Source organism: Typha latifolia, chromosome 1 (assembly GCF_019914945.1).
Source record: "Typha latifolia isolate L0001 chromosome 1, TyphaL0001v2, whole genome shotgun sequence".
NCBI lineage: Eukaryota > Viridiplantae > Streptophyta > Magnoliopsida > Poales > Typhaceae > Typha > Typha latifolia.
In genome coordinates, this window is record NC_133086.1 from 16,537,712 (window position 1) to 16,558,901 (window position 21,190).

General features: G+C 34.9%; 1 protein-coding gene across 3 annotated transcripts; it reads right to left on the reverse strand.

Annotated features, from left to right (window-relative positions):
• Positions 1 to 2,285: 2,285 nt before the first annotated feature.
• LOC140787911 (coatomer subunit beta'-1-like) lies at positions 2,286 to 18,787 on the reverse strand. Of its 3 annotated transcripts, none has more exons than XM_073136958.1 (26): positions 18,569 to 18,787; positions 18,302 to 18,322; positions 18,125 to 18,186; positions 17,872 to 17,926; positions 15,690 to 15,726; positions 15,293 to 15,618; positions 15,069 to 15,200; positions 14,841 to 14,989; positions 12,904 to 12,972; positions 12,336 to 12,486; positions 12,195 to 12,260; positions 11,427 to 11,615; positions 10,611 to 10,751; positions 10,437 to 10,511; positions 10,116 to 10,292; positions 9,926 to 10,017; positions 9,720 to 9,836; positions 9,130 to 9,244; positions 8,936 to 9,007; positions 8,203 to 8,399; positions 7,995 to 8,088; positions 7,659 to 7,765; positions 4,802 to 4,934; positions 4,058 to 4,181; positions 3,084 to 3,160; positions 2,286 to 2,615 (listed from the first exon to the last, which is right to left on the reverse strand). In XM_073136958.1, exons 1-25 carry the CDS (start codon positions 18,569 to 18,571, stop codon positions 3,141 to 3,143), a joined length of 2,724 nt encoding a protein of 907 aa, XP_072993059.1. In that variant the 5' UTR covers positions 18,572 to 18,787; the 3' UTR covers positions 2,286 to 2,615; positions 3,084 to 3,140. The 3 variants fall into 3 exon arrangements, with proteins under 3 accessions (XP_072993059.1, XP_072993042.1, XP_072993051.1); XM_073136941.1 differs by having other exon boundaries at positions 4,012 to 4,181; XM_073136950.1 differs by having other exon boundaries at positions 4,006 to 4,181.
• Positions 18,788 to 21,190: the final 2,403 nt, after the last annotated feature.

Below are 21,190 nucleotides of genomic sequence, written 5' to 3' on the forward strand. Positions count from 1 at the left end.
GACCTAACCTAAATTTCCACAAAATTCTTCTTCCCCAAACTAAACCCTAATCCCACCAAATCTAAATCCTCTTATCTATAACTAAACCCTACCTCACAAAATTATAATATCAAAATCTACAACCCACAAGAATCCCTCAAAATTTCTACCACGTACAAGCCTTAGAAGCTTCCCCCAACTTTACATATTTTTCTTCATCTCTCTAGTTCAAACCCTTTTTTTCTCTATTTTTCCCCAAATTTTCTTCATCTCCCTCCTCATCTTTGAGGTCGCAAACAACAAAATCAGCTTAGTGTTTGGGGAGCTCTAAGATCTCTATGGCTTGGAGTTTGGAAGCTCTAAGATTAGCTTAGTATTTAGGTGATGTTCTCCATGGTTTGAAAAAAAATAACAAATATGGATGTTCATGTTATGAATAAAATTAGAGATAAGTATAAGGGTAATTTAGGAATGTTATAAATTACATAGTGAATTATAACAGAATATTCTCTTTCTGGTATCATTCAGTTTGATTATGGTTAGATTAAGTTAACTCAGGGTATTAAATAAATATTATAGGGAAAAGAAGGGGTTGTGTTAGTAAAATCTTCAAAGATAGGGTACGAATCATAAAATAGGCAAAATATAGGGTGTGATTTATAAAAATTCCTTATTGTTTGACATATTTCTATTACATAGCTATTGTATGGCCACACATTGCTATGCATTGTCATGCACTGTAATGCATTGTCAATGTATAACCATTGCATTACAATTGCATTACTACTAAATTTCTATGTATTGTCACACATTATATAATTATTGCATAGTCATACATTACCACATATTACCATGCACTGCATAATTACTACATTATTACGCACTACACACTACATAGCCTCGCATTACCACCGCACTATATTGTCATACATTGCCACACACTACTATACAATGTTATGCATTTGTAAGTTCTTAATGTGGATAAATGAAGTATTTTAAGCTCATATTTAAAAAATAATATTTTTATTATCTTATTCTGGTGTAGTAAATAAACAACAATTTAGTTTATTCTAATATACTATTTTATTATTCTATCTCATCTTATTTCATACAACTTAAAAAAAAATTTAATAATAACTTACAATTATTATTTTGCCTCTAAATTAGACATCACTTAATTACGCAACCCTTCAGCTATAATTAAGATTCCTTATTTCTCTTCTCTTGAAAAACAATCATGTTGCATAAATACACTATGATATCCATTCTATTAACATAATACAAATGATATAAGTCCGCACTACGTCGCAATACATAGCATTACATGGCTATTTATTTGCATTGCCATACACTATGATTATATGCCTACAATGTTACGCATTACATAACAATATATTCACTGTCACACTATGGCTATATATCCGCACCGCCACGTACTATATGATTATATATCCGCACTATCATACACTACATAACTATATGCCCGTACTATCACACTTTTATCATATTTTAAGTCCACATTTATAATAAAAAATATTATAATTTTTAAAAATATGTAACTTTAGAAATATATAATTTTAAGGGTATTTTTGTTATTTGATATAAAATATCACCAATTCATTATTCTCTAATATTTTTATATCAACTTTATATCACATCAAATATAATTATTTCTAAGTATTCAACTAAATAATATAATAATTCTTACTAATATTAGCTCTCTTTTCTAGTATTAAATATTAAAATACTTATTCTAGATTGGTCTTATTCCACGAGTAAACGTGATCTAATAGAATAGCTTATACTAGTATTAGTTTTTTCTAATATTAAAAATTAAAATATTTTTTCTAAAATGGCCTGATTCCGCAAGTTAACAGTGTCAAAGTAGAGCATTTGTGGGCAATCAGAAGCCTGTGGACAAGTGATACTGATCCAAGAATTGATGCGTAATGATCCTCCTCATACCTGACCCAGGAAGTAGGACCTAATAATAACTGATACTACATGCTCAAAAAGAGCTCAGATTCACCCAGTTGCATCTGTTGAGGTAGGCAGGATTCAACGCATCAAGGACGTCACACTGATTGCGAGAATTAACAAATGAGCCATCTTTGCTAATGCAAATGCGATTAAATCCTCACTATGCATCACGGGCTCAATGTGATAGAAAGCATCTGATGTTCTGTGGACCGGCCCGGATCATTTGCCACCATATCACATCAAGATAAACTTCCTCATCTTGGTTCCATCTTAGAATTTCTATGCTATTTATTAACTACAATAACTTTGGGAGAATCAGTCAAACAGAAGAAAAAACAAACCCAATGCTGCTATATACTACATTAAATATAAGCTCTTCCCGTCGAACAAATACAAAATCTTAATGAATAACTCAATGGAAATCAAAACCTCAGGAAACCGCTGTTTGTTAGATGGGAAAACAAGAAAGAATTGGATGTGGTACCAGATATCTGCAACTCTACATCTCTAGGAATGAAATGTTACAGAGGAACTTTTCATATTAGGACAATTACCAAGTAGCTGTTTGCACCAATCCTGAGATTCTGCAATCCTAGGGACCAACGTAAGACAACAAACAGGGAACTGCTATCACATGGTTTCTTCCCAGAAGCAACCTGCAACAAACACAAACATGGATGATATGAATTTACAGACCGAGTTAGAAAAGAAATTGTTTGTGCTAAAGATCGCCATTAAAATTGGCTTCAATATCTATTTCTGTCATACAAAATTGGGCCGGTGGTAGAGGATGGCTTAATATCTTACTGAGTGATGTTTAACCATCCACCACCAAAGAAACTGAAAGGTGAGTAACTTAATCTGCAAAAGAAATTTGGTTTGATATCCTCAAAGATATATACTATTTTTTACTATAACGCTCATTACAAGTCCATTTAGCAATTGAAGAATTGGCATGTGGCGGTATATGAGCATCTAAATGCAGTTGGGCAAAAGCAAATAGAAAGAGAACAAATCAAAAACAGAATATCAAGAGATGTGCCAATTAGAATGTAAAGAGCTAATCAACTCAGAGAAAGCAAATAATCAACTCCATTAAATCTTGATACGAGATAGATTTTCACCTTGAGAAGATGGCACAAGATGCAACTATTGGAGCTGGTTATTCTCTTGTTAGGTCCCTATTGATTAGGAGTTAGCACTGCAAGATTATAAAAGAAAAAACAGTCAGAAAGGAACAATAAATAAGAATATTCAATAACCATAAGTACATCCAAGAGGCCTATGTAAGACTTATTTCCACATTTAAACATCTCAGTGCACAGAAAAAGATGAAGAAAGAAAGGGGGAAATGTAAAAAACTAAGGGGAATAAAATGGAGAAATGTAAAAAAATAAGGTAGAATTGAAGTGTCAATTCGAATTAAAGCACTTGAACTAGCAACATTAAGTCTACATATTTCAACCTATGCAGTTCAGAAGATTTTATCATCATAACCTGTGACATGAGTTTGTCATCAATCAACTTAACTGAAAAAAAAATGAATCCTGCCTAGACCTTGACAATGAGAATTTGTGGAAAAGCAATAATAAGACATTGTCATATAATGATATTGACTTTTATTTCACCTGAACATAAGTGTTGCCCACTTTCGGACAAATCTAAGTTCCAATAAGAACATTTCCCTTAAATTCAGAGGAACTATCAAGGTGCTATAATAAAGTAAAGTGCAAATATAGATCAAGTGAAAATAGGTCACTGCGATGCCATTTCGAGGCATCAATTATGAACAAATATCAGAAAAAAAAAATTGAAGCATAAAATGGCGTTTACTTTTAACAGTCGGTGTCCAAAAATAGACCAGAGGAACGTATGTTCCCCAATATATAATTTGCACATAAAATTGTGATGGAAGCCTAATTCATATTTTCAGGTAGAAACACCTGCTTTTCTAACCAGGAGCACTTAAAGGGATAGCACTCTTTAGACATATGTTGGAATTTGGGGGAAAAACCAATTAATCACTAGATAAATCTGGATTTTTACACTTGCCCAACCAATTTCTTTTAGGCTGATGGAGTTCCTTCATTGTTCGTACCCCACTGTTCCTCACCCTCATGCCCATTGACAAGGATGGCACCATCAGTAGAATCATCAGCATCGACTTCAATGGCTTCCTCTTCTTCTTCTTCACCTTCTTGTGTTCCATTCTCTTCCATCATCTACAAATACTCTCTCATTAAATATATGAAGCAACAATAGAGGCACAGGTGAGAGGGAAAACATGATGGTCTATGATATGCCAGATTGTAGCTATATAAAGGAGGTGTTGGTCAGAAGTCATTTACAATGTCTAACATCTATTGCAAAACAAAACTAATACAGTGTCATAACTGCCATTTAATGTCAAAGTAATATCACTCACATATCAAGCTTGAACAAGCCTGCTGGTCTGTCAAATCATTCTTTCTCATATTATGAGTCATATGGATCATATTTTGTACTTTCTTCTCCGTGAATGATATAATTAACATTAAAGCCAGACAAACTGAACAATGTATTGTTTATTAGAGAGGAATACCAAAGACCATTTTGGGTTATTTTGGTATCTACAAAATCCAAGTGCATTATAGCAAATCGTAAAAACAGTTCTTTGCATGTTTCACAATGGCCCTGGACAGAAAAGGCAACCTAGAACAATGGAACTAAGTAATTAAGCAGTCATAACATAATACAAGGTTAATTGATACATTTTGACCAAAGAGCATCAGAATATCTTTGAGCTTTACTGTGCTTATGCACTCCCATGCAAAAACTATAAAGAACCAAAGAAGACAATTACCTCATCATCATACTCTCCATTTTCAACAGGTAAATCCTCTTCAGAAATTTGCATCACTTTGAAAGCTTCCACAAGAGTTACATTTGTCTTTTCAGCATAGCTTAAGTACTGTTCAGCAGGTAGATAATTACCCCTGCACAAGTGAGAAATTTCATTAAATTTGAACATCTTTGAATCATTTAAATTTTGAAAGAGATAAGCTTCCGAAAGTAGAACTTCAAAGCAGATCATCAAAGACAAAATCAGTCGATCAGAAATAATTGATGTCTAGTAGAAACAAAAACACTAGCACCACCATTGTAGGTTTCTGGTAGTAAAAATCAAAATTCTCTCATTGCTCCCCGCAGAACTCATTTGACCCAAATCCCATCTTTGTGAGGGAGACCTGTGAGCATTTACAGACCACCTTATGGCTAGGCTATCCCAGTGTGGGTTAGGAGGAATAAAGGCTCAAAATTCATAAACTTAGCCTTTTTCCAGCACTCTTCCAAGTGTTAACAAGGCACAATTTCCTCTTAACCTCAAACATTTATATAGTACATACAACCAATCTAATAGAAGAGTTCCCAATCAAGTGCGTGCTTATGAAGTACAGCAACTCATCTGGACTTTTGCCTACCTGTGGGTTCCCAAAAGCTGGAATATCGATCTTATCTCAAGTTATGGAAAGCATGTTATATTGATTTTCCTGGACAGTATTTTCATATTAAATGCAATAAACTTTCCCATTCTCTCAGTCGTTTTGACGGTTCTGTAGCTTTAATTTGCAAAGCTTGTGGTAGTTCTTATGTAATACGAGAATACTAGAATAGAAACTACATCATTAGAGCTACTTGTACTTTGAGTTGCTATCTGCATGCCAAAAAGTTGCATTTCAGGCCAATCAGGCAAAAGTTCTAACTTCTATCTACACCCAACATCTGCACTTAACACCCAAGAAAAGGAAAAAAAGATGAAAACCAAATTATTGATTTCTCTGTGACATCCACCAGGTTTGTGGTACAGCATAAGTGACTCTTTCTAGCAATTCTGCAAATGTGTCTTACCATATAGGGCATGAATCAACTTGTTTGAAAAGTTGACTAAAAGTACATTCATGTTATATATTGATTGAAGGTAATGTTTTCTGCTGCATTTTCCTTCCCATATATGGATTTTGATTCTGATTTTACTCAGATCCATTGAAACATTTAAGGTTTCCTTGCAGGTGCATAACCAAGTGTCGTAATTATACAGATGCCATGTTACCGGTCTGCCTGCTTTGAGATCACTCAGTTTCCAACGGAAGTTCAGGTTTTTTTTTCTTGTTATAAATAAATTTTTAAGCACCAAAATACAATGCTTTAATATCAAAACATTCAGAACAGGTCCTCTGCTACCTCTTTCCTGTTATTTTTCTTTCCTATTACTAAGTATTCCTAGTTAATTTCAATATTCAGAACAGGTCCTCTGCAGCAATTATTAACTTTTCAGAGGCACAAGCGTTGTGTCATAGGGGGCAACAAGGGATAGATGAATTGAAAGACCAAGTTTACAAACCCAAAGCCAACGCAACACCTTAGTAACTAAAAGTTAATATGTTTGCATGATCCAAACGAAACTCATCTGAAACCCTCTTGATAGGGTTTCAGATCGATTTAGACTGGGCCAGAACCCACTACTATTCTTGCTTCCTCCTCTCCTCTCCTCTCCCCTGATGAACCCAAACATAGCATCCATTTGCTATTGAAAACCACTTCTCCTGCCAACACTTTGCTGACATGAGATGTATCGGGGAGCAAAGAGAGTTTCACCTGGTAGAAATATCCTTGAATGGCAGGAAACTAAATAACATGGAGGACAAAAGAAAATTTTACAAACATAAGAAAGATAGAAAACTAATATTGCTCTGTGTATGGTATGCAAGCTAATAAGTTAGTGCTGATGTTCTTTTAAAAATAAAAAAACAATATTTATGATCAAGTAAGCTATGACACCAAAAATTGAAACAGAAATAGTTAACTAAATAGTTCATGTCCCACCATATTGAATCAGGTTTGATAAGCTATATGATAGCTACAATCTACCAAGAATCCAGGGAGAGCATGAAATTGTAACGACTGTCTAATTGTTACCGCTACCAACTTCAATTAACATGTTCTTATTTATTTTCTTCTTGGTCAATTATTAGCACTATATACAACATCATTCAAATTAATTGTCCTTAACAATATTCATAATCCTATTTGTTAATAGGAAGCCCCCAAATAACTTGGTAGAACAAACTAGAGTATCATTTTATTAGTTATTTACCAGTTAAATTAGACACTAATAGAACATCTAGAAATACTATTTACAAATTTGTAGGATCAAAAAAACATTAGCAACATCAAATTTTATAAAAATTATTATTAAATACTTAGGATTAAATTATAGATAATAAGAAGTAGATTATTGCAATGTAACAAATCATCAAAATATTTCTACATTAACATAAGACAATCAAACTAGAGCAACATGCAAATTAGAGTCATTGTTTATAATTGGAGGACTTTGGTAGTTTTTGCACATCTCTTTATTGATTGGCTATTCAAGCTACCCACCTAGGTTCCAGCATTACGTACTAGGGTTTGAAAAATAATTTGGCAGCCAACATAGTCCAGAGTCTGATTCAAACACTGTACCATTTTTTTACACCAACAAACCAGCGATCATGACATATGATAGAATAACACATAAAATATGAATTTACTTGGTACTACAGTAACATTATTTTAAGCAAAATATAACAGATACTATTGAAGTACAAAAATTGAATGCTAAAGTTGCATGCTAAAATATAACAGTCTAAAGAGGAGAAAGATCACATAGCAGGCACCTTTTGTGGGCAAGATTATTTTCAACAGCAAGAGCTATCTGCCAGTCCTCAAATAAATTAGGATACTCGCCAGGATCAGCCAAAGACTCTGCAGCTTTTGGATTGACCTTTGTAAAGAACAAATAAGAAGAACAAAACAGAAATACAATACTGTCAATTGTGGAATTGAAAATTGAAAGACCCAGAAAAATATCAGAATACAAATAGCAGCAATCAAGTCCTAAAAAGAAGTGAAAGAGTTTCTTGGCAGTCTACTACCATGAAATATGGTTAGAAGTCAAGGCATGCCAAGATAGTTAACACTAGGAAGAGAAAAAGAGAAGGGTCAAAGAGTACTTTATTGAGATCATTTTTCCAAATTTCTACAATCTCTGGAACTTTGCTTGGAAGATAAGATCGTGCCATCAATGCAGCTTCTGGAATGCGATTACTGTATGAAAAATGAATAGGGCAACACCATCATTATACTGTCAACTACCGAAAGAAGAAAAGGTATACTAATTAGTATAAATTGTGCATACAGAAGATTAGCCATATAAGTTACCTATCAACCAGCAACTGAAGGCAATCTTCCAATTTACCTAGCATAAAGAGACAAAGGAAAGCAACATTGTTCTTCCCTTGCTCTTTAGCAAGGGATGAAAGTTTTGTTATCCCTTCAGCATCTCCAAGAGCTGAGTACAAAAGTAATAAGCCACTCAAATCCATAGCATGTGATAAGCACTCCTCTGCCATCCCTAACTGCATAAAGATAATTGAAGGGCAAATAAAGACCTGTATATTAATATTCCTTATATTTTCTTAAAGAGTAGCAGCATTGCTGAGTGCTGGCTAAAGAAATAATTCGTTGATGAAAATCCCCTCCCAGACATGCTTTAACTGCCATTACATCTTAAAAGTACCTGATAGAAACACTTAAATAGAACACAAATATCTTCCTTTAAAGCCACTGTTAATTAAAACTGAAACTTAGTTACCTGGCCTGTTTCAGCATTATCTGTATACATCTAACTTTTCTTTTATCATTCATGTCATTCTTCTTTTTACTTACTGTTACAGGCAATTATCCTGTCTTGTAAAGAAATTTATACAGCTAGCATGCCACTGTGCTTGCAAAATTTTCCCTAATGCTTACTTTATCAGTGTATGATGCATCAGCATTCATTTGGTACTATTCCAAAAGAACAAAAGAATTTAATAACAAATCCAACCATACAAAGTTTTTTCGAATTTAAACTGACACCAACTGAGATTTTCTTGAAGATTACTAGTAATACCTTTCCAGTGGACATCGCCAATTCTCCCAACTGCTTCCACTTAGATTCACTTTGTACTTCAATAGCGATTGCCTGCAAATTTATGTTTCAATAGAAAGAGAGCTACTGTAAGAAACATCAGTTTGCAGGATGGAAATTAAGATGCACTTTAATACCATATATCCTCCATTAGCAACTAGAAACGTGAATCATACCTTGGCAACCTCTAATCTACCAAGCTGTACAGCTAGGTCAAATCTGTAATCAGGATCAGTAGCTATTTCAAGAGCATCCTCTAGCATACCTCGGGACTCCAAGAAATGAGCCACGCTGCCAAATAAAATTCCCAATGAGAGAAGGTGCATGATAGCTAAATAACGATGCTTATACTACCACTATACCACAAAGATGGAGAAAATTTTCAGTGAAGAAAAATGAGTTAGAATATTGTAATCAAAATAGTAAGGCAAGTAGCTGATATTTATAAAGAAAAGGGACAATAAACCATGTATCAAAAATATTTTTAGCAAATCTCATCTAAATCATACCATTACTGCAATGAGGATATCAGGAAAAAGAAGGTTCAAAAGATAGTATTCAAGTTTGAATATCAGCTAAATCTGAGAGTAAATCACCGACGATAAACATAATAAGACAAAGTTATATAGGTTTGATTTGATACTAGATCTATCCCCAAATAAACTACTAATTTTCTAGTAGTAGTGTACTATCAGTAAAATTCAGGTCTGATAAATCAGTTTAGTAAAAGCAGACATTGATCTAGCTGAATAGAGCATGAAGCCACCTATTATGATGCTCCTGTGGTATTGTCGGCAAAACATCATTTGCACGTTCCAGATCCCCACGCATTACAAGAGTTTTATACTCGATCAAACTGAGGAGTAATGTGTAACCGATAACACTGCAATGGGTAAAATTATTAGTCACAGAAATCAATGGTCAGATGACAGAATATGCACGCGGCAACTTTCAACTTCCAAGTTCACTCACTTAAACTCTTTGTCTATAAGATAAACTCGACTTTGGCTAGCAAGGTATCCTAATAAATACATAGGCCGATCCAAGTGAAACATTGTTGTGACCTACAAACACAGAATGAGTAGGTAATAACAGTTAATGTGAGAATCCATATAAATAAGTACCAATAAAAGCATCTAATGATGCACTAATAAACTACTACCTCTCCACCAACACAATAATTTAGTCTCCATGAAGAGTTATTATAAATGAAACAGTCCCCAACCCATATCCCAGTCCGAACTCGCTCATTGATCTCATGAAGCAGCTCAAAGGCATCCTCAACACCTTGCTCATCCACTGGCTTTCCCCCTTCAAGATGAGAAGAAACAACATCTCTCTGCACCAAAATTAATGTGATTCCACATATTAAGGAAACATCAAACTCATCAGAGCATGTCCCTCTGCAGAGATATAAGTCAAGCTGCATATGACATTATTGAGATGAAACATTTGCAGTCTAAAAAGTTATGTCCAAACTAACATTGTACTTTAGGATGTAGAATGATGTATCGCTTGCAATTGCCACTAAGTCACCACTATCAGCCCAATAAAGATTCTGCAAAACCAAAGTTGGAGATATTATTGGAACATAAACTTAGAGGAAATACATCATAATAATACAAACAGACAGTTTCATAGTGAAGAATAAACTCACTTTAACATTCACATCAATTCGACGTATTAATCTGCACTCAACCCAGTCATAAAAGCAAATGAAGTCATTGGAGCAGATTGCCAATAATATTCCACCAAAGATACGCTCTGCAGAAAAGGTTGGCCGGACACTTTTCTTCTCCTGAAAGCCATAACTCTTCAATCAACTTTAAAAGTTCAAAGTTTCATAAAACAATAATAACTGCAATTTGTTATAACACCATGGGAAAAACATCCATATTCTACAGATCACAGAGAAAAAATGGAGTCATTATATCGCTTCGTGCCCTTTTTCTAGTGTTTACATTTGAGACTCATTGCATGCAAACTATGACAAACATGATGCAAGTTAATAACTACTCTAACTCAACAATATTCAAAATCCAAAGAAAAGAAGCACCAAAATGTCAAGAAACAGTTGTTTAGCATATTACAAGCTGTTAATCTTAGTTAATAATGCATCTAAGCACATGTACTAAAATAAGAATTATGTGTTCTTATAATTATGAACGTGATTAACAAAAGAAAAGAAAAATACATTCAAATGCAACAGAGATGGAGATATCAGATATTTACAATTTCCACTAGGGCAAAGATATGAAGAAACAAAACCAAATATGACTTCCTTCCATGTGGGGCTTCTCAATAATTAAAAGAAAATGAATACAACTATGATATGAGATGACAGTTCAATCATCCATGTTACATATGTATTTATATTAAGCATATCAAAAGAAGGATGAAGCAGGAACATTAGAAGCCAGCCCACATAGGCACATACTATGAATACAGTATTATATATAAATAGATGACAAACCTGGAATGTTTTACTATAAATCTTTACTCTGGATGTACTTTCCCTGATTGCATACTCTCCATCGGATGACCAAACAAATTCCAATGCAGATCCAAAAGATCTATTTCGCCATGCCAAAGCAGTATATATGATGTATTCTCCATCTCCACAAACAACAACAAATCGCCCATTTGGGTTATGCTTTAAACTCTGGCCAAACGAAAGCACAGTAAGTCAGGTATTAACTGAAGCAAGACACATCTCAAGTATGGGAAACTGTTATACGAGAATATTGTTAGACCAGTAAACCATCAAAAGATCGAAATATTAATTACAACATTTATGGTGTACAAAATTTTCATAATTGCGCAAAAGAAACATTTATTGGTTATGGATGACTGATTGATACAAGCAAAGATCAGCTATTCTCTTGCTTCAACTGAGTTGGTCCAAAACCGATAATGAACTTACTTTCAGAAGAGCACTTAATTCATGAAGATGTCAACTTGTCAAGAGAAGCTGCAGTTTTGACATGTAAAACTAGTTCGAGTAGTCCACAAAATATTAAAATGATGGCCAAAACAAGACAAACCGACATTTTTAGAAGTCCAGAGGACTAGTCTCAGCCCAAACTAAGAAATCACTTAAAAGCAGTGGTTTTCTACCATCTATCATTCTTTGGAATAATAGGAGCTATCAGAACTTCAACATTCAAAACCACATGTAAGAAAACCAGAAAAAAAGAAAAGATGAAACAACACAGGACTAATTATTTGCTTACAAACATACTTGTGGGTAAAGATCACAGCTTCCCAACTCCTTCACAGCCAATGGCAATCTTTCTCCATCTGTGACCTGACAGTAAAAGTAAACTAAGAACCATCAAACAAACTCCTTTTTAACTTATGTAGTATAAAATAATTCACGAACCTCGACATCTGCACCAACTGCCTTGATATTCACAGTTTGAATCTCATTATGCTTTGCCCAAATAATTTTTCCACTGCTATCCATGCTAGCAACTGGTTCTTCACGGCCAATTTTTATCATGATGGTCCCTTCATCGTACCCGATTACCACCCTATGAAAATGAAGCCATTGGCATGATCATCAGTCTGGTATTAGCACAAATGAGGACTAGAGAAAAATTGGTTCAAAACGGCTTGGCAATTAAGAGAGCATTATATGCACCAATAAGACAGAGAGAGCCGGATCAAGTTGCAAACATCAACAGGAGGAAGACAAAGATCAAAGAGAGTTGGCTAGAAGTTATGAAGAAAGATATATTCTCACTCTAATTAGTAGAGGACAGGAGTGTGCATAGATTTGAAGGGTGAAAAGGAGAACAAAATTAGACAGATAAATATTGGTGGATTGTATAAATTAAAACAGATAAAAAAATATGATAACATCAGAATTCAGACAATCTAGATTTGGCACTAAATGCCTGCGTTGAAAACCAAAAATAGATTAGTAGAAGCAACAATCCTCAATTTACCTTCTTGAACCTTTAATGTATCCAACAGCCCAAACTCGTTCAAGGCCATAATTAAGTGTGTTCTCGAGCCTGCAAGCCAGTAAGATATTTGAAATCAAACCGAACTAATTCATTTACTTCCTCACAGAAGCTAATTAAACTAGGAAGAAGAAATGAATAGAAGTTGGAGCATCTATCCCAGCTAAATCTAGCTCTAATTTATTCATGAAAACTATTTACTCCCCACTCATCGCCTGAGCGGATATCTTCATTTGATTATCAGACCACCTATAGAAAAATAAGAATAAAAAGAAGATGATCTAAATTACAGGGAAATTGGTTGACTGTAGTTGTCTCAGCACTGGTCTACGCTTTACAATTTATGCTTTAGAGTACTAGAGTTCTAATAAAAGACACAGTAAAGATGCTCGAAGTTATGTTCAGTAACCCAAAGAAATATTACAATTTTGTATGACACCAGATGTGAAGATCTACCTATCCATAGATGCAAGGTGCAATCGACATATAAAAAAGGCAGCTAAATAGACTAGATAGTGCATGCCACACTCAAGTCACACGAGAAGTTCCATAATCTGAAACTGATTAAAGTGTCAACCACAATCTACAACAAAAGAGAGCAAGTAACTTGGTTTTTAATGGAATCTTTAAGAAAAAAAAGGCAATCCAGACTCTGCTGATTCTGGTGACAGACTGAGTGTGTCACGTCTTAGCACGTGCAAAAAAATAAAACCACCATCTAAGACAAGACTAGCATCACCACCTATCCACAATATACTTTAACACCACAATTAAGACATTAGCTAGCCTTCATCCCCTGATATAAATGTTTGCGTAAGTGGTTTAATCCATCTTTATAATCTTAACCAATTATCTCAACCACATATCTGGTACTATCTCACATATCATAATAGAAATCATGTGACTTTACAGTTGAAGTTCAATTTGGTTCATTCCAACAGTTACTGGAGTTGACCTCGAGCCTAAATCAATGTCAACGCAGTCATCCAAACCTTCACCAGAAAAGGTACAGTCATTCAAATCAAGCCCAACATCTTCCTAAAGATTAATCTAACACCATACATCAAGATCAATCTGACAGCTCCTATGGAAAAGGGAATAAGAAGGGAAATTTTTTTCCCAATGTATATATTTGTGATCATCAAGTTGTCCTTATTTCTCTCTCAAATCTGATTGTTACATCCTCTATTTGTACTTGACTAGGATGGGAAAAGTTCAACCATCATTGGACTCAACTTGATTAGTTCAGACAAAGTTAAACCCTGGGCACTTTAGTATTTTGTAGGCATGATTAACTTAACTTTAGTTCCAAGATTAAAACTTGTCACTTAGCTTAGAAGCAAAGAATTGTTTAAACATCTTTAGGGAAATGCTGGTTTTGATTCAAAAGTGTTAAAAAGTGTTAAAAATGAAATTTTCCCTTATGCATACATTTGATTATTCACATAGCATTATAGTATCAATCTATTAGGTAAGGGCTTCAACTTGATGAACAAATTTTATGTAGCCAAGTATAGATTTCTCCTCTGTGACAAATATAACTAATTCAAGAAAAATCAGTGCATTGCTCCTGAAACTTCAAGTGTTGAATCAAACAACAACAAAAAAAAAGTCCTGCAGTTGCGCCTGTTACACAAGATAAATCACCACATTGATTAATAGAAAAATCCAAAAGATAAATGACTTATCACTGTTTGAAAAAGCAGATGGAAATATGCAATAACTACAAAACTAAAGATATACTTAATTGTCTAGGCTGATGGGTTCATGCAGACCATAACAAGTTCATATTCACAAATCAAAACAATATATCAGGACCAACACCAATAATCTAGTGTAAGAGCTCAAATGACACAGGTAGAAAAGGTAAGTCTAGATCTCAAATGGATAAGACAACTATAAGCCACCAAAATGCAAACCTGTAAGTAGTTGCATGCCATATGCGAACTGTTCCATCTTCTGAACCTGTCATTATTATGGGAAGCTCAGGATGGAAACAGACAGCTGAAACATTATGTGAATGGCCTTCAAGTGTTTGGACACAGCTCTTAGTTTGGTAGTCCCAGACCTGATTCAGTGAAAATGCATTAGCGGAAAATTGTATGAGCAAATTATGTCTAGCCTAATAGGGAAAAAAGGAAACAGACCTTTGCAGTTTGATCATCAGAACCAGTAATCAAATATGGCCTATCACCACCAGTAAAATAATCAACACAATTCACTCCCTTCAAATGTGCATCTAGCGTAAAATTTGGATCCGGTGAACCAAGATTCCAGATCTGAAAAAATAAAAAGAGACAGAAATAAGATCAAAATCAGCTATAACCAGGATATAGAAAAAACAATACTAATAAAGCATATTACTACAAACCTTTATTGTGCGATCAAGTGAGGCGCTTGCAAAAGTATTGGTGTCTTTTGGATTAAAAGTAACTTGCATCACATAGTGAGAATGCCCCTCAAAAATTTGAGTACATATCCAACCCTTATCCCAGTCCCAAAGCTTTATCAACATGTCATCAGATGATGACAGAACATATGGAAGAGTTGGATGAACAGCCACACACCTGATGTAATCGGTATGGGCCTCAAAAACTTTAACTTTGTCCATTGTATTATAATTGTACACACGAATGAACATATCATCAGCACCAGCCACAACCCATTGTTTGCGTGCAATAAATTTTGCCGACCTCACTGTAAATTTAATGTACATCCATTAATTAACTTCTAACACCACGAGAAGGTTAGAGTATAAAATAACAAACCTGGTAATTCAGTGACTTCAAATGATTTCACCATAGTCTGTAGAAACATCAAGGATCTTTTTATTATAGAGGGAGAAATCAAAAGAAACTAAGATGCCAGTGCGGCACAGTTGTAAATGAAATGTTTAAGAAAAAGGTTGAAACAATGGACTTTTAGTGGTTGAAATCTTTGCCATGGTAAATTGTCTTCATATAGATATAGTTTATTTAAATAATCACATGAGTTGAGTTAGAATAAGTGAAGCTTACATTAAAGGGTAGTGTCAGTATAAGTGTCAAACAATTATGTCGATACGCATGAGGGTCAACAATGAGTATCCGAGTTTGTATTGTATACTATAGCATCATAATTTTTATGACATGCTTTGTAGATATTGTAGATCTCAACAAAAAGCAACCTTGAGAATGTGCTTGACTGCTTGCTATACAGTATTTATGATTCTAACTTTTGACAATGACCATGATAAATAAAAGTTTTGGCTATCCATTGATCTTTTAGGTGCTAATTATTTGATAGGTTCACTCTATGCAATGCTCATTTCTGAAACTTTAGAGGATGTCAGGTTTCAGCATAAGTTCGAACTTCGAAGGGAACACAGAAGATATCAAAATTTATGTCATATAGAGAAAAAGTTAAATCCTTCAATATTTGAATGCCAAAGGGAATATGAAGTTAGATCCTTCAAGATTTCACCATAGTTATGCAGTTTTAATTTTTATCACCCAACTGGTTAACTTGAAACCTAAAAGATTTCCAAGCACCAATCTACTTGCTTATACTTGAATTTGGGCATCGTAAAGTTAATAACAATCATTAATATAAATATTTTCTCTCTATAATTTTTTTCTTGTGCCATGATGTCTCAATTTGCTCATTAGAATCTAATTCCTAATTTCCTACACATTGGTATCACCCAAATAAAATAGTAGATAAAGAAAATTGGCAAAGTCCTCAATCAATCATCTGAGCTAATTCAAATGGGCAGGTTACACTGGTACAGAGAGGTTCAAGTTTTTTAAGACTGTTCCAAATTATTATTTTTTCCTTTTCTTCTCATTGGTTACATTTCTCAGTTTCTTTTCTTCGTCCAGGACACAAATAAATTAAGATGGTGAAAGATAAATATTTTGACTAACTATACAAGGAATGGACAATATGCATTTCTTTTGTGTTTCATTCAATAAGGATTAAGGAATGTGAGGGCAGTTATGCTCTTGAAAAGTAACACGAAAGGAGTTGGGGTGTATCTAACATCTATTACTCCTTCTCTTCCTCCTGTCAACTGGACCACATTTCCATCTTTTCTCCTTTCTAAAGCCCAAAACCTAGACTTAACTATCTAAACAACCAGCTCTCCTATAAATCAAACTTCTCTAGATTGGATGCGCACAATCCCTTCAAATCTCTTTCGTACTTCTTTCCACCTATAATATTCCAAAGTAAACCTTTTGCAGGGTCCCAAATGCCTTTGGATTATCCTACAATCTAGTAATTGACACCCTTTAAGACTTTCCTACATCAGAGTTGGTAGTCTTTTTGTAAGTTTACAACTCTCGTGTTCAATATTGTAGGGAAATCAGCTTTCCAAATGGATATATTTTTACAACATATAAACCAGCATGTTCACCTCCCTACCATTTATGCCCCACCTTTTGGGACACTGAAGCAATCAAAGATAGCACTACTCTGTAGTCTCTCATTTATAGAACAGTATGGTTACATTGGTTGCATTCACTCAACACCGAGTGGCATTTGTATTGTTTAGGAAGTCTCCTCCTACATGATGGCATCAGGGCTGATTCCTGGCACCCATTCCCCAGATGTTTGATGATTTACAAATTTGAACTGATTTTCAAATGGTATGTATTGTGTTTTCTATGTGACCTAATAATGCAAGGAACATAATCATCATTGAAAGATTATCGAGATTGCCCTTCCAAAAATTCTAAATAAGTTTTAAAAATCATCAATTGGTGAATGCAGCATTTATGTTTCAATCTCTAGCAACACTGTAATGTGTTACGCGGATCACATTATCTTTTTTATAATCCTATATAATCTTCACTTATTCACAACCAGATATATGCAAGGGTCATTAGCTCTGCAAAATCCTACTCTAGTTCATAGTGAATCTCTCATGCATAGGAGGCTCAAATAATATGTGCTGAATCAGTTTCATACCTGCGTTTGATAGTTCCAGATGCAGACACTTCCAGAATAAAGACTCGCCAGAATCCTGCAGCATCAGAGATGCAAGATTGAACATCATTACAAGATGAATTTCTGAAGATCTTGTATACGTAATTACTTAAAAAGAAAAGGAGATAATTTGCATAGGAAATTATTAAGGCAATAAATTCAAGTGCTCGATGAGAATCAATAGCATGCTGATTTAAGAGAGATTGAAAGAATATTGAGCATAGTATTCAATTACCATGGCTCGGTTGGATGCAGATCTACTGATTTTACTCTTTCTGATCTTTGGGCGAGTTTCCTCTGATCCAGTGATCATTGAAAGCAGATTAGATATATGAAATATGGAACATTTGAGCACAATGACCAACAAAGACATCAATAGATTAGAAGAATATATAGCATCAGCTTGAAGTACCTTGATTTCTAATCTGAGAGGCTGCAGCCACCACCGCGATTACAAAACCAACAAGAAAAGAAAAAACATTCGTCAGTCACTGCTCAAAACACCAGATCTCGAGAAAATTCAAGGCTCTACCGGATCAAAGGCTCGTGAATCAAACTAGAATCTACGAATGCAATATATTTCGAAAAGATCACCGGCTTTCCTTCGAGCGAAACCAATTCTAAGCCAGATCTGGCATCCAAACCGGTGACCGAGAGGGGATGGATCACGAAAACGTACCATTTTGCAGTCGGGAGACGATGCGGAGACGAGATCCGCAGATCGAGAAGAGCAAGACCTATAAATCTAGGGATTTGAAGAGCCGGGAAGGAGGAGGAGGAAGAGAGATCCACGGATCCGGTGAATCTTTTCTTTTCTCCTCAAAGGCGAATCGCGAGTGGCGACGATGGCAGGGATGGAAATATAGGCAGGAGAGAGAGAACGAGACTTTGGCTTGGCGGCATCGGAGTGGGTAAAGTAAAATAGAATTAGAAACGGTGGTAAGGTAATAACACCAAACAAGAGACATGGATTTTGCTTCTTTTCACGAAATTGCCCCCCGATTGGTATGACGTTGACTTATTGAGAGAGTTTCTTTTCTAAGCTTAATCATCTTTTGAAAATGCCGTGAGTTTCTTGAGCTAAAAGGTTTCGCCCCGTGGGACCTATCAGATGATGGATCAAGATCAACATCGATGGCTTCTGCAACCCTTTCTCTTCATCGGTTGATGTAGGTTTTGTCATTAGAAACCACAATGGCTCCCTATAGACTATACGAGTGACGATGCAGCAGCTTTGGCAGTTTCAACTATTCTTGATGGAGCTTAGGTTGTTTCGGATGATGCTCCAACAAACCCAGGGACGATACTGCTGCAAAATCCTAAAATTCAACCATATAATTAGTTTCAGCTATTCCTACTGAAACTTAGGTTGTTCGGATGATGCTCCAGCAAGTCTTAGGGAATATAATGCCGTAAAATTCTAAAATATGACCCTATTATCTTTTGTCACCCTCCTAAATAGAACGGTTCAAAAAGTCATTGGGCTCAGTTCAAGCTCTAAATGACCCAAGCCGTTTTTTTAGAGCTCAAATGTATTATTAAGCTTAGCCGAGCTGGAGCTAGCTCACTCGAGCTTAGCTTGCTATTGTGGCAATATACAAATCAAAGGCTCTCTCTCAAGTCTCAACCCTAGAAAATCGACACCGCTCTCGTCCAAATCATCATGACCCCTATCCATGGATTCCCTCACCAGAGCCATTCCCGTCTTACTAAGCGTCTCCTCCTCTCTCCTTCTAACCCTTTGTCAAATCTTAGCAATCGAGCCTAGCATGATACTGGGGGTATCGTTAGGGTTTTGGTAGGGACTTTTGTGGTGCTAGCAATCGAGGATGGAGGATCCTTCTCGACTCCTGACAATGTTGATGTTGGAGGCTTTGCGAAGACTCTGGCAAGATCTCCCCGCCACCGATGAGGGTCGAACTCTCTATTTCTTCACCGGCAATGGAGGAAAGGCTCAATTCTTTAGATGAGACTGAAATGAAGACGAACTCGCACGACTCTCCTCTATATTGTCTCCTCAACTCTAACCCTAAGAACACTAACGCCCTCCGGCTTTGGTCCCTCATGTACATGAAACTTGAGTTCAGGGATGACAGTGAGGTCCTCTCCCTCCTCCATTGTCTCATCGAGTTAGAGATAAGCTAAGTCAAGCTAAGCTTTTCCAGCTCGAATCAAGCTTGAGTTGGGAAAATAATCGAGCCGACCCGAGCTAGGCCCAATTCGCTCAAGCTTGGCTCATTTACACCCTTACTCCTTGTATGTCGTCTCGAGTCTCCTTAGTGCAACTATAACCTAGTACATGATAACATCCACCTACTACGTATAATGTTTTTGAGAAAAAGGTTATATAACATCTTTTTGTCGATAGTTGGTTCAAAAAATGTCACAAAATTCGAGCTAATAAAAGTAATAAAATTTATTAGAAGAACTTACTGAACACACAAAATTATACAAAGTTGAGTCTAATGCTTAACACTCTCATTAAGATCAATTTGTCACCTACCTTTTGCTTTTGAAAAAATGGGCATGTCTTACAAGATTATATTGAGTTTATATCTTAATAGACTATTTTAGCACAATTATTTTCTTTTTCAAGCATTTTGTTTAACTTATAAATAGTCTAATCAATATTGTATTCTAATAGTTGAGTCCTCTCAGTCAAATCATATTTTAGGTTCGTGACCAAGGCTTCCTCACAAATTTATTTATCCAAATAGTCTACCTCCCAAACTGATTATGTAATGAGGTTTATTTTAGATATGGCCATCGCATAGGCCAATAAAAAAATACTGAATTTATAAGTTTTTTACATAAGATACAAAACACTAATTTTTTTAGCTATTTATTCCAAATATAAAATATTAAGCTTATTAGCATTTTATATAATAATTACGTGTAAATATAAGAAATGAGAGGAGAGTGAGAAATTTTAATTTACATTTATGTTACTCAAACTTAAATGTAATATATTTTTCTAGTTTATCCGATAGTAATATAATTCTTGTTATAATACAAAATATAAAAATTATCGTTCTCTAATAGCTTAACTTAAGCTTGTAGAGTACGTCATGGTTTCAAATCTTATTGTGTTAATTTGTATCTGAAAATATAAAAACTCCACTCGTTGAAATTAGATTCACTTCTTCGTTCTCTAATAGTTTAAGCTTTTAGAGTAACGAGTGGGTTAACAATTATAACACGATAATTTCTCTAGTTATCTAATTACTGGATAAATACAAATCAATATATAATCTTTTTTTTTCTATACATGTATTTTTATAGGAATAAAATGTTATTTAAA